General features: G+C 41.7%; 1 protein-coding gene across 3 annotated transcripts in view; it reads left to right on the top strand.

Moving 5' to 3' along the window:
- The window catches only part of syngap1a (synaptic Ras GTPase activating protein 1a), a 311203-nt gene that overhangs the window by 205101 nt on the left and 83428 nt on the right, over positions 1-22674 (top strand). For all 3 annotated transcript variants that reach the window (XM_048616705.1, XM_048616706.1, XM_048616707.1), the window contains 3 exons: positions 14064-14217; positions 17636-17734; positions 20954-21508. In XM_048616705.1, coding sequence (XP_048472662.1) covers positions 14064-14217; positions 17636-17734; positions 20954-21508 — 808 coding nt within the window. The remainder of the gene's footprint in view (positions 1-14063; positions 14218-17635; positions 17735-20953; positions 21509-22674) is intronic.

Genomic DNA, 22674 nt, shown 5'->3' with positions numbered 1-22674 from the left:
GGGTTACAGGAAAAATGCAGGAAAGTGGACATGAGTATTGGATTAGCCATGAATGGCAGAGCAGGCTCGAGGGCTTAAATGGCCTACTCCGTTTCCTATTTCTTATGGTCTTATGGCTCAAATCCCATTGTGACAAACAGTGAAATTGGGGTTCAGTTAAAAACCCAGGAATAAAAAGCTAGCCTAATGGTCACTGACTATTAAAAACCCATCCGATTCACTAATGTCTCTTAGGGAAGGAGATCTGCCATCTTTACCTGGTTTTGCTTACATGTGAGTCCCGATCCACAGAAATGTGTATGACGCTTAAATTCCCTTTGGGCAATAAGGGATAGGCAATAAATCCTGACCTAACCAGCAATGTCCTCATTCCATGAATAAATTAACAAAAAAAACCTGAAGTCCTTAATTGCTGGTATGGATGTACCCTGCACACAGCAAAATTCCATAAACAGCAATGAGTATGGTGCCTCTCAGGGTAGATCACCGCACTGGCCATTGTTTTGTTGATTTCCTGAGGTAAGATAACCCATTCACTCTCAAAGTAACCCTGCATTTATTTATATGTTAACATAGTGAAAGCTCTTAAGACATTCTGATCAGCAGTGCAGTCAGACATATGGCCTTGTATGGTTCAGTGTCAAATTAGCACAGATGACAAGAAGCTCAGTCAAAGAAATATGTAGGTCTTTAGGAGCATCTTGCAGAGCAAGCCAGAGGCAGAGATAAATGTGTTCAAGTTCACTTGATTGGTGAGGCACTTTAAAATCGTATGGTTACACACTTGTCTTGAGACACAAGGTAACTAGTTCATGAGACCCAGGCTGATATTTTCGTGCTGATCAGAAGAGTTGGTTAGGGCTGTTAAATGGCAAGTATCATTCAAGCCAGGCAATGTCCATCTCCAACAAGACGGAATCTAAACATTTCTCCTTTACAGTCAGTGGTGTTACTACAAATGAATCCTAAAATGTCAACATGTGGAATTACCATCATCCAGAAACTTAACTGTCTAGCCATATAAATACTGTTGTTATGAAAAGCAGCTTTATTTTTCCTTTTTATTCTTCCATGCACATTGGCATCACTAGCAGGACCAGCATTTACTGTCCATCCGTAACTCCCTTTCAACTGAGTAGTTTGCTTGGCCATTTCACAGGACAATTAAGAGTCAACCATGTTACTGTTGTTCTTTACTCATATGTAGACCAGATCAGGCAAGGATGCCAGATTTTCTTCCCTAAAGGATCAAGTGACAGTGGTTACATGGTCATCAATAAACTTAAACTTAATTCCAGGTTTTTATTGAATTCAAATTTCACCAAGAGTTACATAGTGGGATTCAAACCCATGTCCCCAGAACATGAACTTGGATTCTGGAATACTATTCCTGTGAACATTATCACCATCCCACCATAGGTGTATCCACAATGCTGTTAGGGAGAGAGTTCCAGAATTTTGTTCCAACATCAGTGAAGGAAGAGTAATGAATTTCCAAGTCTGCTGGTGAGTCTAAACATGTCACCTTGGAGGCAAACATGGATGTAGTGGTGTTCCCGTGTATCCGCTGCCCTTATTCGTCTAGATGGTGATAGTCAAAGGTTTGGGAGATACTGTCTAAAGAGCTTTGGTGAATTTTTATGGTGCATCCTGAAGAGGGACATATTGCTGCTGCGGAGTATTGGTGGTAGAAGAAGTGAATGTTTGTGGATGTGGTGCCAGTCAAGTGGACAGTTTTGTTCTGGATAGTATCTTCTTCAGTGTTGTTGGAGCTGCCCTCATTCAGGCAGGGAGTATTCCACTACACTTTGAAGTGGTGGGCAAGCTTTGAGTAGCCAGGAGTGAGTTTCTCACTATAAGATTTCTAGCCTTTGCCCTGCTTTTGTAGCCACCGTGTTTCTATGAGTAGCCTCGTTCAGTTTCTGGTCAATGGTAACATCAAAGATGTTGATGAGCGGAGATTCGGCAATGATAATGTGACTGAATTCCTTCTTGATTCTCTTCTCTTTTGTTCAGGTTGCTCATTGCCTGGCACTTGTATGGCACAAATGTTACTTGCCACTGGTCATCCCAAGGCTGGATATTGTCCAGGTCTTTTTGTGTTTGGACATGGACTACCTCGCTGTCTGAAGAGTCAGGAAGCTGCTGAACACTGCAATCATTATGAAACATCCACACTTCTGACCTTACGATGGATGGAATTAATTGACAAAGCAGCTAAAGATAGTTAGACCTTGGACCCTATCCTGAAGAACATCTGCAGAGATGTCCTATAGCTAAAATAACTGTCCTCGAACAACCACTGACAACCACAACTATTTTCCTTTGTACCAGATATGACTCCAACCAGCAGAGAACTTTCCCTCTGATTCCTATTGATTCCAGATTTGCTTGGGTTCTTCAGTGTCACACTCTGTCAAAGTTGTAATTGATATCAAGGGCAGTCAGTCTCACCTTACCTCTAGAATGTAAGTCTTTTTGTCCATGCTTAAACCAATATTATAATGTGGTTAGGAGCTGATTTATCTTGGAACTCAAATTGAGTGTCAGTGAGCGGAATGTTAGGAAATAAGTGCTGCATAAAAGCACTGTTGGAAACACCTTCCATCACTTTACTCATGATCGAGGGTAAACTAATAAGACACTAATTGGTCAGATTGGATTTGTCCTGCTTTCTGAGCACAGGACATATGTGGAAAAACATCCACTTTTATTGTTAGGTTGATACCAGTATTGTAGCTATATTGGAACAGTGGCTTGGGGAAGTGCAAGTTTTGCAGCATATATCTTCAGTAGCATTGCTGGAATGTTGTCCAGGTCTGTAGCCTTTGCAACATCCAGTGCCTTCAGCTTTTTCTTGCTATCGTGTGCAGTGAATCAAGTTGGCTGAAGAGTAACATCTGAGATGCTGGGAATCTCCAGATGAGGTTGTGCGGGATCATCCACTGAGCAATTCTGGCTGAGAGATTGTTCCAAATACTTAGCCTTATTTTTTGCACTGAGAAAGATGATGTGGACCCTCCTCCTCTACTGTTGTTTAATTATCCATCATTCATATGATGGTAGGGTTGCAGAGCATCTGAACCAGCAGTTGTGGAATTGCTTAGCTTCTGACTATCACCTTGCTGCTTATGCTCTTTGACACACAAGTAGTTCTATATGTTGTTGCTTCACCAGGCTGTCACCTCATTTTAGGTATGCCTGGTGCTGTTCCTAGAATGCCCTCCTGCACTCTTCATTGAACCAGGTTTATTTCCTGGCTTGATGGAAATGGTAGATTGAAGGTATACCATGCCATGAGATTGCAGATTGTTTTGGAGTATAGTTCTGCTTCTAATGGTCCACAGCACTCATGGATGCCCAGTCTGGAGTTGCTAGATCCATTTGAAGTCTACCTCAGTTTGCGTGGTGTCAGTACCAAACAATGATGGTGAGTATCCTCAATGTGAAGTCAGGACTTTGTCTCTACAAGGACTGTCACTCCTACCAATACTGTCATGAGCAGATGTACCTGCAGCAAGTAAACCACTGAGAATGAGGTCAGGTATGATTTACCCTCTTGTTGGTTCCTTCAGCACTTGCCACAGACTCAGTTATGTCCTTTAGAAATTAACTAGCTCCATCAATAATCGTGCTGGTGAACCATTCTTGGTGATGGACTTAATGCTTTCTCTTAGTAGTGTTCAAAGTGGAGGAGTACTGATTCATCAGCTGAGATGGGCATGAGGAGGTTGAAAGCCATCAGTGAAAATCAGCAGGAGGTCTCTTTACCCATGCTGACCTGATGCAATGAGGTCCAGAGTCAATGTTGAGGTCTTTCAGGGCAGTCGCTCCCAACTGTATACCAGTGTGTCACTATCTCCGTTCCATGGGTGGTGATGGCCTTATCTGGTACGTGGCCTGGTAAGGTACAATTCCGTGAGTATAATGGCATCAGGTTGTTGCCTGACCAGTCTGTGAGACAGCACTGCTGATGTTTGCATAAGCCTCCAAATGTTTGTAAGGAGGACTTTACAGGGTCAGCAGAGCAGAGTTTGCTGTTGTTGTTTTCGATTCCTTGGTCAGTGCCATGCAATTCATCCAGTTTATTGTTCCTTTTCTGAAACTTTTGAGTGGTTTGATACTATTGAGTGTCTTACTAGGTCATTCTAGAAAGGAGTTTTCGAGTCGACCACATTGCTGGCTGTCTGGAGCTCTGTGAACCAAGTGGGATTTTATAATCAACAATGATCATCATTAGACTTTTAATTCCAGATATTTTTTAAAAATGCAGTTTCCACCATCTGCCATAGTGGAATGTGAACTTTCATCCCCAGACCGTAACCTTAGTTTCTGGATCACCTAGTCCAACAACAATACTACTACAACATCACCTCCCCAGATCCTGAGATGAGCTTCTGTCACAGATTTTGCACTGTGTCACCTGTCACAGCTCAAGGGTGCTGAAACTTTCATCTATGATTTTGCTATGTCTAAATATTTTCTAGACTTGACTATTCCCAAATAATCCTGCTGGTCTCCCACATTCTATTCTCCATAAACTTGAGGTCGTCCAAAACTGCAGTCACTTGCCACATTCCTGTTCACTGGCATACACTGTTTCCTAGTCAAACAGTGTCTTGATGTTAAAATTCTTTTCCTTGTTTATGAAGATCTTCACAGCTTCGCCCCTTCATATATCTGTAAGTGTCTCCTTGTGAAACACTCCTGCATGATGTTAGTGTTTCTTCTAGTCTCTTGCACATCTGTGTAAAGATCCGCTGTCTTGGCCCTGAGTTCTGGGTTCCTCCCGACATCTCTCTACCCCTTTTACTTCATATACTCCTTTAAAACCTCTCTCTCTGCTGCAAGCTTTTGCTTATTTGCTCCGCTTATGAGGTTCAGTGTCAAATGCTGCTGTGTAGCACCTTAGAATGTTTTATTTTGTTAAAGAGGATAAAAATGAGAGTCATTATTTGTATATGAATGAGTTCTTTTTAGTTTTCTTTTTCACTGTCCCTTTAAATCCAAGCTGTGCACTCTTGTTTGTTAATGCCTGTCGTTAATATTTAACCCTCAGAAACTTTAAAATCAATATTGATTTTCTTTACCTCATATTTTTGTTGTGCATATTGTTGCATGGAAATCCAAGACCAGAGGGTTTAAAATCAAGCTCCAGGCTTCTCCATCCTTTAGGCCTTGCTACAGAGGTAGGGCTGAGAGTTCCCAAAGATCAATGCTGTGAGGAACAAAGGAAACTCTGTTATCCTTCACCTCCCCAAATCAGTATCTTTGAGTACTTCCTCCTGAGTATATTCAGTATCTGATTCCCCTCCCCCATCCTCTGTATTTGAATGTTTCCCCTTCCCTGCTAGCTCCAAGTGACTGTTGTCCACCAGTATCTCCAAGTGTTGCTCCCCCCGTAACCCTGAGTGTTCCCCTTGTCTCAGCATCTCCCAGTGTGTGACCTCCTGCAGTACCTCTAAGTGTTACCCTTGCCCCAGCATATCTCAGGGTGTCCCCGCTTCCCTTAGTATCTCCAATTGTAAGGCATTTCCCATTACCTCTCACTGTCTTCTCCCATTCATTCCCCAACCCCTTGCAGGATCTGTAAGTGCCTCCCTCTCTCCCAGTAGTTCTGGGTGATCCCTGTTTCCTTCCCTCACCCAGTGTTTCAGCCTGCAAACCTCTGCTCCATTAAATTGGCTGGGATTAGGAAATTAAAGGAAAAGAATGCTGTTTTGGACGCCAGAGGATGGAAACCAGTTTCTAATAGAATGATCTCTCCTCGATGGGCTATTACCAGCACAATGATTTACAACATTTTCAAGCCCAGGTATGGTTGCTGTACAGAAATAAGGGGAGGGGAAGGCAGTGGATTGATAATATCCGTAAACATCCAAAGAGATTCCCCCAGAATACAAAATAAATGAAGCTTTGATCGTTGGTCAAACTCTTTCTGGAGTATTGTACTAGTTCTAGGCATCTCGCCTTCAGGAAGGATACAGTGGCTTTGGAGTGGGTATAGATTTCATCAAAATATTGATCAAGATTCTGTAATGAGACTAGTCTCCACTCTTGCTGTGTTAAACGTGCTATAGAAATGCAAGTTATTGATGAAAGAGTTGTAAGGTGGAACCTGGCAATTTCAGGGCAAAATTGGGACACAAAACACTGGACAAATGTGCTATGTCAGCTGCCAAACTCTTTGTTTAATTGTTTTTTACTACCTAGCTCAATTGTAAAATCAGACCTCCGTGCTCAATCTCCCCTGCTACTCTTGACTGTGCAATTCACCAGGAGAATGCTGGAGGTTGAAGAATTATGGAGTTAATTGTGAATGAGAGAGAAAGAGATGCTCATCACTGGCAGTATGACTGGCACCCCGTATACATGCCAGGAGTGATACCTGGATGTTGGTTGTGTGCTATGAAGATAGAGATAAGTATTTTTCTGAGTTGTAACTGCTCGGAACTGTCCTCCACCTCGAAGTCTGGTGGGGGTCAGTCATTGAATATTTTAATGCAGATATGTATAGATAGATTCAGATTCCTTACCAACTTGGCAGTCAGTGGTTATCGAGCACAGGTGGGAAGGTAGCATTGAGCCCAAAATCAGATCAGTCATGAACTTATTGAATGGCGAAACAGGCCCCATGGGTCAATCACTTCCTCCTAGTTGGGACCTGTTGTGATTCTAATGGGAGCTGTCCTCGAGCTTAGCTTTTGATGCTCTCTGATCGTTGTGCCAACTGAGATGTCTAGCTATCTCCTGTGAAAAAGATGGTGTTTGCTGACGAGGGTGTTCATAAGGAGTTTCATTTATGACAAATATTTCTCGTCAGGAGGGGTGACTGCTGCAATACTAACCTAGGGAATGTGCTAAGGAAGTGGGAGAGGTAAATTTGATGTTTTTTTTTAAGTTAATCATTGATTTCTCCAGATCAACCTTTCAACTCGCAGTGACATGGGTTCAAGCACACACAAATGTTCACTTTTAAATCCTGTGGTTTACTGCTGAATCTGTCAAGTCCTTTAATAATATATGAATGTGCAGTTTTGTAACGTTTGATTTAATTTTTTTTCACAACTTTTCTACCTCTGAATTTTTCTGCATTCTCTCCTGAGTTGAGGTGCTGGTCACCCATTCTGCACCTGTAACTCAGGATTTCATGTTTCCTTCAAGCTATGCAACTGTGTGGGCATTAGTATTCAGTCCTGTGTCACTGTCCACTGTGATCTAGTTGGACTGCCATCAGGATCAGAAAGGCTTAATTTTATTCCCTTCCCATCTTCATAAAGCCATGAATTATTACAGCATGGAGAGAGACTATTTGGCTCATTGAGTCCATGCCAGTCATCAAGCAACGAACTACGATAATTCAATTTCCCAGGACTTAGTCTGTAGCCTTGAATTCTGCGGCGTTTGTCAAAATCCTTTATGAATGTTTCAATGGTTCCCTCCTTTACTCTCCTTTGGTGCAATAAGTTCAAGATACCAACAAACCTGTGGCTGAAAACAATTCTTCCTAATTCAGCTCTTTACCTCCTGACTTTTACTTTAAATCTATGCCCTCTGATAAACAACCTTTCTACTAAGGGGAAATGTTTATTCTTATTGACCCTATCTACGCCACTTAATTTTGTAGATCTCAATCAGGTCCTCCCTTAACCGTATCTGCTCGGAGGAATACAACCTTTAACTTCTCTCTAGTCTCTCATCATAGCTGAAATGCTCCAGCCTGGGCAATATCCTGGTGAATCTGCTCTGCATCCTATCACATGGTGACCAGCTGTGGCCTCCCAATGTCCTATGGAACTCCAACATAACTTCCAAGATTATGCCTTTATTAGTCAAGGCATTAAATACAAGTTGCCCATATGCCTTCCTAATTATTCATCCACCTGTCCTGTTGCCTTCAAGGGTCTGTGTTCATGCACACCAAGATCCCACTGATCCTCACTGGAGCATTTGCCATGATAAAACTTCAGTTAAACAGCGTTCACTTGCCAAACAATCAGCACCCTCTTCTAATACAATATAAATGTCATTCTCTTGGAAATTTACTATCCTTATGATGCTGACCTGATGAATGCAAAGCTTTGACAGCATGTCTCATTTTTCAGCAACGCTCTTAATATTTTCAGGTGTTAATTTCCTAAAAAAATTGGAATATTTCTCCATAGATGTGATTGATTTAAATGACAATTATAATCACAATAAATTATCCAGTATACAATGTATAAGAGGTTCTGTGGCTCCATAACTAAGCCATAGGCAAAATACTCAATGAACTGCGTAAACCAAGTGATCAAACTCTGTGATGCAGTTAGTTGATTGCAAATCAGACAATCCATCTTCCCTCATGACCACTCGGGGAACCCTCCTTCTTTAAAGAAAATTCAAAGCTAAAAGTGACAGACAGAATTGCAAAACAATGCCAACATTCAGCTAAACTGGCACCTTTTTATTCTTTTACATAGGATATGGGTCTTGCAGCTAAGGTTATCATTTGTTGCCCATCCCAAATTGTCCTGAAACAGTGGCTTGCTGGGCCACGTCAAGGGCAGGGCAGTTTAGAGTCACAGCCAGACCAGATAAGGATAACATTACATGAGTTATTATGACAATTGATTATAGTTATCATGGTCAACTTTACAGAGATCAGATTTTATGTTCAAGACTTTTACTTAAATGGATTTTATGGAGGGATTTCTACCCATATACTCGACTGTGACTTGGACCTCTGGATTACTAGTTCTGTGACATTATTGCTAAGTAATTATCTATCCTGTTGGCCTTTACCCTCCACACCAGTTATGGGTTTTAATTCTGTTACTATATACCCTTTATCTCAGTGCCCTTCGACCACCAATCAAATCTATTTTCAATGCTGCTTCAATTCATAAGCCTAGCACTACACTGTGGAGTGTCATAACCCTCTGTAAAACCAAGTTTTCCCTTAAATCTCTTCATTCACATGGCACTAACCTGTTTCTATCCTGTCCCTTCTGTAATCAGTTTTCCAAACCAGATTCCTAACCTCACCTATTTTAAGGAAAGCTGCCCAGAGTTTTCAACCTTTGCACTCACTCACTGCAGACTGTAGTCTTGTCAATAAGCTCTGTATGGCCTCAATGGCTCAACGGTAAAACCCAAAACTCTATTCAGATATGCAGTGTCAGCTATGACTCAGTAGGTGTTAGTTTTACCTTTGTCAGAGGTCATGTGTTTGAGTTCCACCCCAAGAATTTGAGCACCAGAGCTGTGATACTTCAGAGCAATTCAGAAGGATACTACCTTTCAGATATTATGTTAAATTGAGGGCTTGCACGTAATCTCAAGTGAATGTTAAAGATCGTGACATATTTTGAAGAAGTGCAGTGAGTTTTCCCTTGCGTTCTGATCAATATTTATCTCTCAACCAGTGCCACTTATTTCATTCATATCAATTTGAGCTTTAAGTGTACAAATTGGCTGTCATGTTATCTGTACTACAATTGTAACAATGCTTCCAGAAAGTACTGCTTTGGTTTTGGAAGGTTTTTGGGATGTCTTGACATTATTGAAGATGCAGGTGAAATTGGAGTAGACAAGGTTAAGAGAAGATTATTTTAACAAAAGTGCTCTTAATCATGAATAATTTTGACAGCATAAACAGACTGATCATTGGCTCAGTAAGTAAACAGAGGAAGATATAAGATAATTCACAAAAGAAGTACAGAAGGCGATGATTTCTTTTTGCATAGCAAGCATGCTGCCTGAAAGGGTAGTGGAAAATGATTTGATTAAAAACCTTCAAAAAGTAGACTAGACAACTACTTGAGGAAAAGAAAATAAAAATGCATCTCTGTAGGCAAAGTAAGACTAGCAGTGTGGGACTATTCAAATAACACTTTCAAAGAGCTGGGACAGATGTGATGGGCTGAATGACCTCCTACTGTATTGGGTCATGCTATATAAATACTAGTCTATTTTTTTCAGGGTTTTTTTTCTGAGGACTTACTAAGGTTTTCGTGAAGATTTATCATTGCTTCTGGTGGTTTAAAATTCATACCCTGATCATAAAACATAGTATTATGTTAGTTCTTTCTGATCTTATCCAACAACAACTTATATCTATATAGCACCTTTTAATGTAACAAAACAGTTCAAGGTGTTTCCCATAAGGATTATAAAACAAGGACTGCACCAAGTCACAAAAGGAAATATTAGGTCAGAATTACCCAAAGCTGGATCAAAGAGACATGTTTTAAGAAATGCGTTGAAGGAGGAAAGTGAGTTAGAGAGATGTATGGAGAGGTAATTGGGGTCCAGGTAACTGAAAACATAGTCAACATTGGGTGGAGCATTTGAACTCGGTATATGCAAGAGGCCAGAATTAGTGGAACGGAGCATTTTTTTTGAGGGGGAGGATGTTGTCATTGTGATGCTGAAGGAGTTTCAGAAATAGGAAGAGAAAACGTCATGGACAGATTTGAAAACAAGGGTGAGAATTTAAAAATAATGACCTTGCCTGACCAGGAAACAATGTGAATCAGCCAGTACAACATGATAAGGGATTAATGTCTACTATGATTTAAAGACACAGATAGTTGAGTTTTGGGCGACCTTCGATTTAAAGAGGGTAGTATGTGGGAGACCAGCTGGGACTGCTTTGGAATATCTGATTCGAGAGGTAATGATAGCATGAATGACAGTTTCAGTAGTAAATGAGCTGAGATAGGAGCAAAGTCAACCCTGTTATGTGTAAATAGGGGGTCTTAGTCATAGCTTGAATATGAGGCTCAAAGCTTCTCTCAGGATCACTCAGTATCCATTTGAGTTATTTTTTAATATCTCATAAATCTGAAACCCTCATTGTTCTGCTGGCACCAGCAGTAGGATCATTAGGCTTGCAAACACAACAAGGAAGAATCTGAGAATCAAAGGGCAAAAAAAATCTTTTGAAAAGAAAATACCAAAACTTGCACATCAGAGAGAGAACACCTGTAAAGGCACTGATATGGACTCTCCAAGGATGCTGCTCGAAAATAGTTACGCACGATTTCTGCATTTGAAGACCATTACATTTGAAGCAATGACCACGCACACTGCCTCTAAATTAGAAGTGATCCTCTGGTTAAAACTGCCAGCACTTACAGAAATTAAAACCAGGTTTACTAACCAGTTGGCTCCCTGTTATTGGAGTGGCGACAGTTTTGGCACCAGAAATCAGAAGCATTAAACTGTTCTAAGCTTGCATCAATCTGGTTAGCTTGGTCGTCTGTATTTATTGACAGATAATTTTTTAAAGGAGTAATTTTTTTGTTTCCCCTCAAAATGTTCTTAATCATAGATTTTCCAGTGATGAAATAGTGGAACCACTTAGTGAAATATGAATTTGAATGAGTCCCTCAATTAAAAATCCTGACTGTTGACCTTGAGAAAACATCAGTATTTATTCACAAATTCCAAACCAAGCTAATAAACTAGAGTAATATCTGTTTTTAAGAGTGTTGTGCATTTTGTACCATAAGATATAGGAGCAGAATTAGGCAATTCAGTCCATTGGGTCCAATCCACCATTTGATCATTGCTGATATGTTTCTCAACCCCATTTTCCTTTCTCTCCCATAATCTTTGATCCTTTTACTATTTTCTTTCTTTACTGTTTCTTTCTTAAGTACAGTCAATGACTTGGCCTCCACAGTCTTCTGTTGTAATGAGTTCCACAGATTCACCACCCTCTGGTTGAAGAAATTCATCCTCATCTCAGTTGTAGATCCCCTCCAACACCAGCACAACCTTCCTTAGTTATGCGGCCCAAAACTGCTCATGTTATTCCAAATGCAGTCTGATTTATACAGCCTTAGCAGTACATCTCTATTCTAGCCCTCTTGAAATGAATGCTAACATTTGCCTTCCTAACTGCCAGCTGAATCTGCATGTTAATGTAAGAGAATTCTGAAATAGGACTCCTAAGTCCCTTTGTGCTTCAGCATTCTGAAATCTTTTCCCACTTAGAAAATAGTCTTTGTCTCTCTTCTTCGTTCCAAATTGCATAACCTCGTACTTTGCCACATTGTATTCTGTCTGCCACTTCTTTGCCTCTCTCCTTGCCTGTCCAAGGCCTTCTGCAGCCTCCCTACCTCTTCAACACCACCTGCTCCTCCACCTATCTTTATGTCAACTGCAGATTTAGCAACAATGCCCTCAGTTCCTTCATCCAGATAGTTAATGTATAAGTTGTGGTCCCAACACTGACCCTGCCATCCTGAAAATCCTATCCCCACTTGCTGACTTCTGCCAGTCAGCCAATCATCTGTCCATGCCAGTACCCGGCCTCTAACACTGTGAGCTCTTATCTTATTCAGCAGCCTCCTGTGCAGCACCTTGTCAAATGCTTTCTGGAAATCCAAATGTATAATGACCACTGGCTCTCCCTTGTATAACTTTCTTGTTACCTCCACAAAGAATTCTCAAAGATCTGTCAGGAATGAACTCCCTTGAAAAAGCTGGGCAAACTCAGCCCTATTTTACTACGCACTTCCAAGTACACTGCAATCTCACCTTTAAAAACGGACTCAAACCTTGCCAACAACCAAAGTCAGGCTAACTGGCTTATCATTACCTATTTCTGCCTCCCTCCCTTCTTAAGCAGGGGTGTTACATTAGCCATTTTCTAGTCCTCTGGGACCCTCCTTAATGCCAGTGATTCCTGAAAGATCACCACCAATGCCACCAAAATCTCTTCAGCTATCTCTTTCAGAACTCTGGTCCAGGTGACTTATCCACCTTTCAGCTTCCCCAGCACCTCCTTAGTGCTGGCCACTCTGCTCACTTTTGGCCCTGACTTACTTGAAGTTCTGGTGTGCTGCTGGTGTCGTCCATTGTGAAGACCACTGCAAAGTACCTATTCAGTTCCTCTGCCTTTTCTCTGTTCCCCAATACTAGTTTCCAATGTTGTTTTCCAGTGGTCTAACATCCAGTCTTGCCTCTCTCATACCTTTTACATATCTGAACAAAAACTCTTGAATTTTTTGTCTTTATTACTTGCCAACTTATCCTCATATTTCATTTTCCCACCCTTTATTGCCTTATTAGTTGTCGGCTGCTGGCCTTTAAAAGCTTCTGAATCTTATGGCTTCCCACTAATCTTCACACATTGTCTGATTTTTCTTTTGCTTTCATGCTGTCGCAGACTTTCCTCGTCAGTCATGATTACCTCATCCTCCCCTTAGTATGTTTCTTTTTCCTTTGGATGAGTTTCCGTTGTGGCTCCCAAATTACTCCCAGAAACTCTTGCCTTTGCTGCTCCACCATCTTCCCTGCTAGATTCACCTTCCAATCAACTGTGGCCAACTCTTCCCTCGTGTTTGTAGTTACATTTCCTTAATTGTAACACATCTGATTCCAGCTTCTCCCCCTCAAACTGCAGAGTGAATTCAATCATATTTTGGTCACTGACCCTATTAGTTCTTCACCTTAAGCTCCCTAATCAAGTATGCCTCATTACACTTCATCATTGCATTAACATTTCACAAATTCCTTCTTGGGATCCACTACCAACCTGATTTTCCCAGCCACCTGCACCTTGAAATCCCCCAAGACTATTGTAATAATTCTTTTCTTGCATGCCTTTTCTACCTCCTGATTTAATTTCTGTCCTACTCCCTGGTTACTGCTTGGAGCCCTGTGCATAACTTCTATCATGTTTGCCTTTGCAGTTCCTCAACTTTAACCACACAGATTCTATGCCTTCCAATTCTATATAATTTCTTGCTATCCATTTAGTTTCATTTCTTAAAAATAAGGGAACCCTGTCCCTCTGTCCATCTGTCTGTCCCTTCAATAGGATGTTATCCTTGGATGTTTAGTTCCCAGCCCTGCTCCCTTCGCAGACACATCTGTGATGCCCACAACATCATACACATTGAAAATGTGTGAGTGATTTCCAAAGTAATTGAGTCAAACTTGCTGGCCTGCTGTGAAAGTCTTCAGTTAAATCCCTCTTTGCGGCCTACAATTAGTAATACAGTCTCTGTTTCTTTCCTATTTTGTCACTGATGCATTTTGTCTGATCTTCTCTTTCTTTATTTCAGAACCCGTCTGATGCAGAGCTTTAAGGAGTCACACTCCCATGAGTCGTTGCTGAGCCCCAGTAGTGCAGCAGAAGCGCTGGAGCTCAGCATCGATGAGGATGCCATCATCAAACCAGTGCACAGCAGCATTCTGGGTCAAGAGTTCTGCTTTGAGGTAAGAGTACTTTTTGAGCAGGGGTCTGAAGGCTTCTTGTAAAGCAGTAATTCACTGCATTGTCGTTCTGAAGTTCAGCCCAGTCTGTAAAGATTGGTAACTTCGGTCACATTGGTGCCTTCTGACAGCACCAGGTGAATATTTAAATGATTAATTTTTAGATTGTCTTGTAGCCAGATTATAGGTATTGATAGAGGAATAGATAAAGGACAGGTTATGGCTAGTAATGGGAGTGAGTGTAGGATAGAAAGAGGATCAGAGTGGCGAAATGAACTGGTGAGCGTTGGGGCTGGAGTTAAAGGATGGCAGTGGGATGGAATGAAGATGGGATTGGGTAGGCGCAGAATTGGTGCGTACAGACAGTATCGAGGTGAGAATGCTCGTATGGATAAGTGGAAGATAGGACTGGGACTGATTGGTAATGAAGATAAAAGCTTGGCATGGAGAACGTGGTTGGATGCAGGGTGAAGCTGGTGGGTTGTGATGAGGGTGAAGCAACGGATAGGGGATGGTAATTGAAGTTGACATAAGTGTTGAACAAGGGGTTAAATATCTTGGAATTTATTCTATGTATAAACCATCGTAACATCTCAATTAAATTACAACCTGTAACTCACTCCCAGTATTCTATATCTCAACCACTTGAACGCCTCGATTTGACTCCAGTCTATAACTCTCTCCCAGGTATCCATTATTCTAGATATAAAGGATCTGAACCCCTTGATTACATTCCAGCTGGTAACTTACTCCCAGATATCCATTATTCTACATATAAATGTCCTGAACCCCTCAATTAGATTCCAGTCTGTGAATCATTCCCAGATTTTAATTATCCTATCTATAAATCACCTGAACCTCAATCACTGCCATCTCTGCTATAAGGAGAATAGCTACCATTTGTCCAGTATCTCCATGTAGTTATCATCTTTGTGGCATCATTTGAGTAATTCTCTCTATCTCCTTTCTCTGTCTGTTTCTCTCTATATGCATACCTTGATAGTGTTGAGACAGTGGATTGAATTAAGGTATAAATAGAAAAGGTTTCATGCATTTATGTCACCTTCCATAACAACCCTATCACAGTTATTGTGAATAACTTATCAGTTTATCATGTTTTCCATTTGCAAGGGTTTTTTCTTAATTTTAGTTTGAGAGTTGAATGAATTATTCTTAAAATATGCATAGAGAACTTGATATGACATGTTACGGTGTGTAGCTTCCTAATGGAAGGAGAATCCAGAGGAATACCTATATTATGTAAACTTTACTGTCACTTTGAGAAACAACATAACGTGCTTTTGTGGAACTATATTGTGGTTCTTTGGAGCTGTAGTTTGATGTTGAGGTAAAGAACTTTGTCTTGGGTCTCTACCCTGCAAGCCCCTCTGGGGAACATTCAGGATGCAAAGTGTTTGCATGTTTGTGAATTACTGGTGTTCAAATGTAAAATAGGGACTTACGTAGCACACAACATAGATCTCCCTTCAGAAAGTCAAAATATTTCCTCAGAAAGCATAAGTCTCGTAATCTTTCGGATGTATGGCGGCCCTTATGTCAAGGAGGTACTGTATAGAAGACAAATGGGAATTCAGCACAATGGAGTTTTAAAAATTCTTTCACGGGATGTCAGCGTTGTTGGCAAGGTGAGCATTTGTTGCCTGTCTCTAATTGTCCTAAAATTAAATGGTTTTCTTGGCCATTTCAAAATGCTGAAGGTGTGACTAGGTAGAGTATACAGATTTCCTCCCCAAAAAAAACATTGATTGTAGGAAAAAACCTTCTTGTTCATTAATGATATTTTTATTGTCAAGATTACTGTAACTAGTTTGGAATTCCAGATTTTATTAATTTAATTTAATTTAAATTGCAGTAGCTGTCATGGGGGAATTTGAATCTTGTCCCCAGAGCACTAGCAGGGCCTCTTGATTGCTAGTTCAGTTGTGTCACCCGTGTGCCTCCATCTCCCCTTGTAGGAGGGTGCACAATGACATATAGTTGGATGTGAAAGACACACAATTTTCATCAATTTTCACAATTTGCAAAATGAGGTACAGTGTCAGAGAGAACACCCAATTTTGTCCAGTAGGATATGGGGAAGTATAGCGAAATAGAGGGGACATATAATGTCGCAACTGGGACATAAAGAATTCACAATGTGGTATTGTGAGATGGAAAGGACACACAATGTTACACAGTAGGATAAGGAGGATGGACAATGATGCTAATTAGAAGTCGAACACATTATTCTGTTGAGTTAACACTGTGTGGAGCTGGAGGAACACAGCAGGCCAGGCAGCATCAGAGGAGCAGGAAAGCTGACGTTTCGCGTCTGGACCCTTCTTCAGAAATGGAGGTTATGGAGATGCACAATGTACTGTATGACAGAGAGGACACAGTTTTATACAGTGGGATATGGAGGATATACAATGTGTACAGTGGTAGAGGAGAAAATGGGTTATTTTGGGAAAGACAGGACAGACAGTGGGACAGTGTGGAGTATAATGGGTAGGTACTGCAGCATTGAGGAATATAAAGAATGACATTACACAATGGCCACTTGGATTTTGAGAAATGGAATCTGAAAGCTACCTAATGAATGACAGCAATTGTGAAGATATGCTGTCTGTGATGATGGGAAAGTCATAAGGAGCACAAAAGCATCTGTATTATATGCCAGATTTTCTCAAGTCAGACTTGATCCCAGAACTTTGCCTCAGGTAAGAATGTCACTGACCCAGTTAAGGGAGTGAGTTGGAGATAGCTGAGAAGATGCTTTATTTCTGAACCCTTGGCCAGTTTGGCAGCAAGGATAGAGAACAAGAGAGCACAGATTTAAGGTAACTGGTAAAAGAAGCAATGGCAACATAAGGAAAACTTTTTCATGCAGTGAGTGGTTAGGGTCTGGAATGCACCAGTTGATGGCGCGTTCAAGAGGAAGTTGGATTGTTATCTAAAAAGGTAAAATATGAAGGATTGTGAAAAAGGGCAAAACTTATAGCCATGTAGTAACAAAAAGGAACCATTCAGGCTCTTGAGCCTATCCCGCCATTCATCGAGATCATGGCTGATCTGTACCTCAACCCCATTTGCCGACCATTGCCCTGTCTTACCAACCAAAAGCCTTAGCAATTTCAACCTTAAATGCATCATCTGACAGAACTGCTCCCTCTCAATACTGTACTGGAATGCTGACCAAATTGATTGAGACTGTAACTCATGAAGATTGACCCAAAGGTTGGAGCACTCCAACCTATTTGAAGCAGTAATTTGTGAGGGTGAGAGGGAGTAGGTCAGAGATGATTAGAGATGCCTTATTACTGAATTCTTGATTAGTTTGACACCAAGTAAACTCCTGATACAGCTAGTGTCCACTTGTTCTCCTATGCACTGATGACTTGTCTTTGTCTGCAAATGGCAGGTGACTACGCCATCTGGCACAAAATGTTTTGCCTGTAGGTCAGGGGCTGAACGAGACAAGTGGATCGAGAATTTACAGCGCGCAGTGAAGCCAAACAAGGTATTAATTCTATATCACATTATTTGGGCATTTTAGAAGTTTAATCCATTTGTGTGTGTATATGTATAGACATTGTGTATTCTTGATCTACATACTAAATTATGTTTGATCTCCTATGGCTGATATTATTATGTCTATTATTACAAGCGATTGTATCCATTGTTACATTGTAACAGGGTCAAATTACCTCCTCAGTAAGCTCACTGCAAACTTGTCTGCTGAGCCAGCCTGCCAGCAAATGTGCCTGTCCACCCAGTGAGTTTAGTTATGCTTGTTGTGAGCTACTATGTTTCTTGCAGGCTTTAAGGTGGCCATATTTGTTAATGCCTGATATGCTTGTTGTGGGCTGCTACACTTGTTACGGCCTGGAAGATGACCATGCATTCTGTGCTAATAACAGCACACAATAATTATGATAACCCATCAACTCCTCTAGTCCTAGACTCTCCCATAATGGATTTTTTCTTTATTCATTCGTGGGATGTATCACTGGCTAGGCCAGCATTTATTGCCCATCCCTAATTTGCCTAGAGGGCATTTAAGAGTCAACCACATTGCTGTGGGTCTGGATTCACATGTAGGTCAGGCCAGGTAAGGATGGCAGTTTCCTTCCCGAAAGGAAATTAGTGAACTGGATGGGTTTTTCCAACAAGTGACAATGGATTCGTAGTCTTCATTAGATTCTTAATTCCAGGTTTTTTTTTTTTTAATTCAAATTCCACCATCTGCTGGGTGGGATTTGATCCCAAGTCCCCAGAACATTGTCTGGGTCTTTTGGATTAACAGTCCAGCAATAATACCACTGGTCCATCGCTTCCCCTTATAACCCCTACCCTGTCAAGTCCCCTAAGAATCTTGGATATTTTAATAAGAATGCCTTTCATTCTTCTAAATTCCAATGAGTACAGGACAACCCACTCAACCTCTCCTCATATGGCTGTCGATCCATACCTCCTAATAGTCTGGAGAAGATTCACGAGGCTATCTCCAATGCCAGCCCACAATGAAGGTGGTGGCCAAAAAAGAACATAGTGTCACAGCTAAGAGAGGTTGTGGCATTCTCTTTGGGCCATGGAAGTCATCAGGGCTGAACACATTGTATTTACAAACACTCCTTTCCAATTAGAATCATTTCATAGTACTCTTCTTAAGCTACAGATTGAACCTGGGTCCTTTTCAGCCTTTAGAGTTCAGTACCATGTTGAACAACTGCAGAAGCTTCAATGAAAAAAACTAAGTCAGTTCAATGTACTTCCAAATGATGTTGGAAACAAAGTATTTCTTTCACCTGGCTTCAATTACCTGGTTCTAATGTTGCTGGGTCAACATACTAGGTATGCTGCAGAACTACAACCAATTTAAGTACAATATCTCCCTCCTATCACTCCTACATTCCCCCGCCCCCACAGCTTTTATTGAACCATTGTCTATTAATATTAAACACTCTTCCTCTGATGGCCTAGATGGGGTAAACATGAACTTGAATTTAAACAGTGTCATTAATGACCTGAGGACCCTTCAAAACCTTCCAGACTGCACCCTTTCTTGAATCTTCTGGTTCTTTGTGCCCACCTCATTTTCATTTTATCATCCTCAGCCTGTCATTACTTGCATCCCTCTTGCCCATCATTTGCTTCATACACTCTTTCAGTCTCCCCAGACTACCTTTATTTCTGAGTTGCCCTTACACCGATAGTTCCAGAAAAGGCTTTCTCTTTCTGGAGTGCTGCTTTTGATTCTTGTTGATTTGAATTTATTTTTTAATCACAGATAATCCATACACGAGAATGTGTTTTAAAGTCGGCATGTATCATGCCCTCTTCCACACGTGGGAAATCACTAACCCTATCCTCCAATTACACCAAAAGTGAAATCTACATGTGCTTCGTCGGGTAGAGCTGTCAGGTGGATCTGACCTGCAGACAATGTGTGTGTCTGACTGGGCCTCGGATACTGATTTTATCTTCGACATTCTTGTTTCCTTTCCTTAACAGTTTCTCTGAACCATCTCTTTCAGTCTCCCTTTTCTTTTCAATATCCTTCAAATGTGTCACACTCTCTTCCCCCACTTTGTAACAGTGTCTCTTTTGCAATTCTCTCAGAATCCGAATTCTTAGCCAGCCAGCAGGGAGATGTGAGATGCACGTAATTTAACTTTATTCTCCACTGATTCCCCTTCCTCTTTCCCTTAACCTCTGTCATCACTCCGTCTCTCCCCTTCTCTCCACTGCATGCTTTCTGTATCCTTTGATCTGTCCCTATCCCATCACCCTATCTGTCAGACTCTCCTTCTGTACCAGTGCTTGTCTGATGACACACCTGGGGCATCCTATTTTGTTAACGATACATACTAGCTTTTGTGCTTGCTCTGGTGAAGTTTTGAGTTTATGTGGCTCCACGTGTACCTTCAGTTTGGAGGTCTGTTATGAAACTGAGTCCAATTCCAGGCATTTAGAATTTTGTGTACCTACCATCCATCAGCTCAGAACAAGACAATTAGAGTTTGTGGGGATTTCTTTGAATTGAAATGTTTTCTTTTAATGAATAAAACTTGCATTTCTCTCCTTAATCCCTGTTATGAAGGCCCAAGGTTCTGGCTGAACTTCCAACAGCAGCCTCAGAACTTGATCCATGCCATCCCTCTCCCAGGCTCCTGCCCCATCTTCACCCCACATCACCCACTATCTCCTATTCCTCCTTTGGTATGGCTTGGTAAAGTAGACCATGGCTTCAGCTAGCGCTGATTGGAGCTCATGTTCTCTGTCTCAGCTCACCTATTTATTCAGAATAATTACAACCTAACTGACTGGGTTGGGATCCTACAGGAATGGGTGACTCTAATGGGCAGTAAACTTGGGAGCAGGGGTGTGAGTGTCCCAGCATTGCATCCAATCCTGTCAGTTTCCCAACATGCAGTTCTGGTTAAAATTGCTTGGACCTTCCTCTTAACCTGATGACCTGGTGACCCCAACCTAGCTGTCCCCTGACCTGGTGACTCTTGGGTCAAATCCTCCTCCCAATATGATTACTGCTAACCTGGACCCTCCTACTAACCTGCTGTGCCCTAATCTGGATCCTCCTCCTGATATGGTGATGCTAAACAGCCTCCCTTCCTAATCTGGTGACTCCTAACTCAGATTTCCCTCCTGACCCGATGACCCCCAACCCAGACCCTGTATTTAACCATCTCCCCTCACCCCTCCTTGTCCCTTCTTGCAGGATAACAGTCGACGTGTTGACAATGTCTTGAAGCTCTGGATCATCGAAGGCAAAGATCTCCCACCCAAGAAGCGCTACTACTGCGAGCTCTGCCTGGATGAGATGCTGTACGCCCGGACAACGAGCAAGATGAAGACAGACAATGTCTTCTGGGGAGAACACTTTGAGTTCAACAACCTGCCGGCAGTGCGCAACATCCGGATCCACCTGTACAAGGATACAGACAAGAAGAAGAAGAAGGACAAGAGCAACTATGTGGGGTTGGTCAATATCCCCATTAGTAGTGTGGCCGGCCGCCAGTTTGTAGAGCAGTGGTACCCAGTCAGCCAGCCCAGTTCCAGCCGGGGAAAGGCAGGTGGCCCTACCATCCGTATCAAGTCCCGCTACCAGAGCATGAACATTCTCCCCATGGAGCTGTACAAGGAGTTTGCTGAGTATGTAACCAACAACTACAAAATGCTGTGCGCGGTGCTGGAGCCTGTGCTGGGTGTCAAGAACAAGGAAGAGGTGGCATGTGCACTGGTGCACATCCTGCAGAGCACGGGCAAGGCAAAGGTAAGACAAAACTAACCTCCTTGTTGACCACGTAGAATCAGACCCTGAGGTAGGGGAAGGCTTCCTCGCTGAGGTGCGTTCTCTCCTCTAGGTAATTCAATATTAAGAGGAGCATAATCCTTAGAATGAGGAAATGCAGTGTACCCATTGCTACCACTGTGACAGCCAATGAGTCAAGTGGCACGTTGCTCATAGCAGAACTTGTAGTAAACTGTCTTTTTACAGAGTCTATTTACTCAACAACCCAAGACAATTTGAACAATGCTTTAAAGAAAACAGTCTGCGGAGTATATTTGAAAAAAACTCACCAAATACAGCATGAAGTCTGAAGTTGCTACAACTTCTCCCAATAAGCAGAGTGGGGTCTCGAGTTCTGAGGCAGTCATTGCTGCCATGGAGCTCTGAAAAAGTTGTAAGAACTGTTCTCCCTCTGTAACAGGCCCCTGCTCTCTCAGACCCTGTTCCACTGTCAGTCCTCACCAAGGGTTTGCGATAATATTCAAGCGTCAACATGAGGCCATAGTGGGGAAACAAATAAGGAAAATGGTGCTTTAACCTCTGGCAGCTATGAGCCTACTCTAATAAATCATTCCTCATCATTCACTCTTCTCATCTCAAAAGTGTTGCTTTCACTCTACAAAAAAGTAGATCCTTTCTTAGGTAAAGTAACCAACTGCACATAGTGCTCCAGCTGTGACCTCTATACTCTATACTCTGATCCCTTTATAATAATAGCTCTCCATTTCATTGAGGGGAATGACAGAACAGATGCAGTATTGCCTGTTCAGCTAGGATAGGGAGGGAGAGAAGAGGTAAGACAGGATCAGCTACTAAGTGATACCCAGACCAAGCTCCCAAGTAGTCCATATTGATGGGGGAATATTCTGCAGCCACCCGTCTGGAAAATAGGGGCTTCAGGCTTGCTGTTTTGCAGCATACTCTTTCAACTGGCATCAACAGTACAGAGTAGAATTTGCCTCCAAAGTGTCCTAAAAGGAAAGTAAACACTTCTAAGAGTTGCAAAGAAGTCATAAGGCTTGAAACATTAACTTTCTCTTCACAAATTCTGCCAGATCTACTGAGTTTCTCCAGCACTTTGTTTTTCTTTTATTTATACAGTGCATTCATAACCTCCACATGTCTCAAAGCAATTTACAATCAGCAAA

This window comes from Rhincodon typus, chromosome 35 (assembly GCF_021869965.1).
Source record: "Rhincodon typus isolate 14 chromosome 35, sRhiTyp1.1, whole genome shotgun sequence".
Taxonomy (NCBI): Eukaryota; Metazoa; Chordata; class Chondrichthyes; order Orectolobiformes; family Rhincodontidae; genus Rhincodon; species Rhincodon typus.
Note: the sequence above shows the minus strand (reverse complement) of the source record. Positions and strands in the feature narration are given on the sequence as shown.